Source organism: Crocuta crocuta, unplaced genomic scaffold (genome assembly GCF_008692635.1).
Source record: "Crocuta crocuta isolate KB4526 unplaced genomic scaffold, BGI_CrCroc_1.0 scaffold72, whole genome shotgun sequence".
In the NCBI taxonomy this organism is placed as follows: Eukaryota; Metazoa; Chordata; class Mammalia; order Carnivora; family Hyaenidae; genus Crocuta; species Crocuta crocuta.
The window spans coordinates 4688055-4689527 of NW_027529427.1; the positions used below are offsets into that span (position 1 = coordinate 4688055).

Sequence of the window (1473 nt, forward strand, 5' to 3'; positions counted from 1 at the left end):
CATCCCCCCCCCTGCACACACCTCCTCCCCCCTTCCTACCCCACCCAAATCTCCGCAGCGAGGAAACTGGAAAGCCAAACTGTAAGTAACCTTCGTGAGGTGGGGGTTGGGGAAAAGGGCACTATTACAAGTGGGGTGGCCGGGATAATGGGGTGCGAGGGGGGAGCGGGCGACGTTTTCCAGCCTTTCCAACCGGAGTTTGCAAAGCAACATGGCGAAACCACGGCAGGTCCAGAGCTGTGCATACGTGGGCACACGGCTTGCTCGGCAAAGATTTGGAGCAAGGGTAAAGAAGTGGTTCTTTTGGGTTCCCCTAAAACACACGTTTCTTCAATGCGACTTCCGGGGCTCCTGAATTCTCCCNGCTGTTTTTCTTTTCTTTTCTTTTCTTTTTTTACTTTTGGGTCTCGATTTCACGCTCCTACTCCCTTCTTCGCTGCAACGAAAGCAGCGGCGGTCTCGCAAAAGACAGGTCGAGATGGGGGTGGGAAGAAGCAGCAGCCACATGCAGGCACACGCGCGCGGGATGCTCCCCCACCCCCGCCCCAGGACAGCCTCGTTTATCCCAGATTTTCCTCTTCCTTCCCCCCTCCCCCAGTTAGTTCTGCATCCTTCAAGGAACAGAAATGAAGCCACGCGTCTCGCCCAAGGGCGCGGGGTAACCTCGCGCCCAGGAGCGGGGAGGCGAGCGCGGAGCCTGCCCTCTCCAAGTTTTAGGGTCCCTGCGCTGGGGTGGGGGGCGCAAGTGTCCTATCTGCAGACCTACCTCCAGCATCCAGGTGGCCACCATCCTACGCATGTAGGGCTGGATGTCCTTCTGCACACATTTGAAGTAGGAGCACTGGGGAAGGTAGCGCTCCTCGATGGTGAGCAAGTTCTGCAAAACGCGGTCATCGTAGAGCAGGTTGGTGTCCGGCACGGCCCTGCGGACCGGGTCCACCTCGCAGCACAGCAGCTCCATGGCCAGCCGGGTGCCCGCTCGCTCCCCTGCTTTCTCCGGACTGGAAAAGTTGGGGGGTTTTGGGAGGGGGGAGGGGAGAGGGTTCCCCTTACCTCCTTCCTTTGGCTAAATAGGGGGTTTTTGGAAGAGGAGTTATGGGGCAGAGGGAGAGAGGCTGGGGGAGAAGAGAGGGAAGGGACGGGCGGCGGGAGAGAGAGCCTCGGAGGCTGCTGACTCTGCCTGCCCTCCCCTTCAAACTTGTCTCGCTCTCCCCTGCTCGCTCGTCTCTGCTCTGCGAGGCAGTGACGCAAACTGGCTGAGCAGTTAGCTCTCCTCCCTCTCGCCTCGCTCCCCTCTCCGGTTCCTCCTCCCCTTCCCTCCCCTCCCGTTCCTCCCTCCTCCTTTCAATCTCTCCTCCCTCCCTCCCTCCTTTCCCCTCTTGTTATTAAGGAGAACAGCAGCTGGCCCNGTCCCTCCAATTTCGCATATTCTATAGGTTGTATCATGCCAAAATACGACCCTCCAACTTTGGC

The 1473-nt window shown here is 59.0% G+C and overlaps 1 protein-coding gene across 1 annotated transcript in view; it reads right to left on the reverse strand.

Moving 5' to 3' along the window:
• CCND2 (cyclin D2) overlaps nucleotides 1–1237 on the reverse strand; it is a 31116-nt gene extending 29879 nt beyond the window's left edge. Inside the window, exon 1 of the mRNA XM_077759171.1 lies at nucleotides 767–1237. Within this exon, the coding sequence (XP_077615297.1) occupies nucleotides 767–961 (195 nt within the window). The 5' untranslated portion in view covers nucleotides 962–1237. The remainder of the gene's footprint in view (nucleotides 1–766) is intronic.
• Nucleotides 1238–1473: the final 236 nt, after the last annotated feature.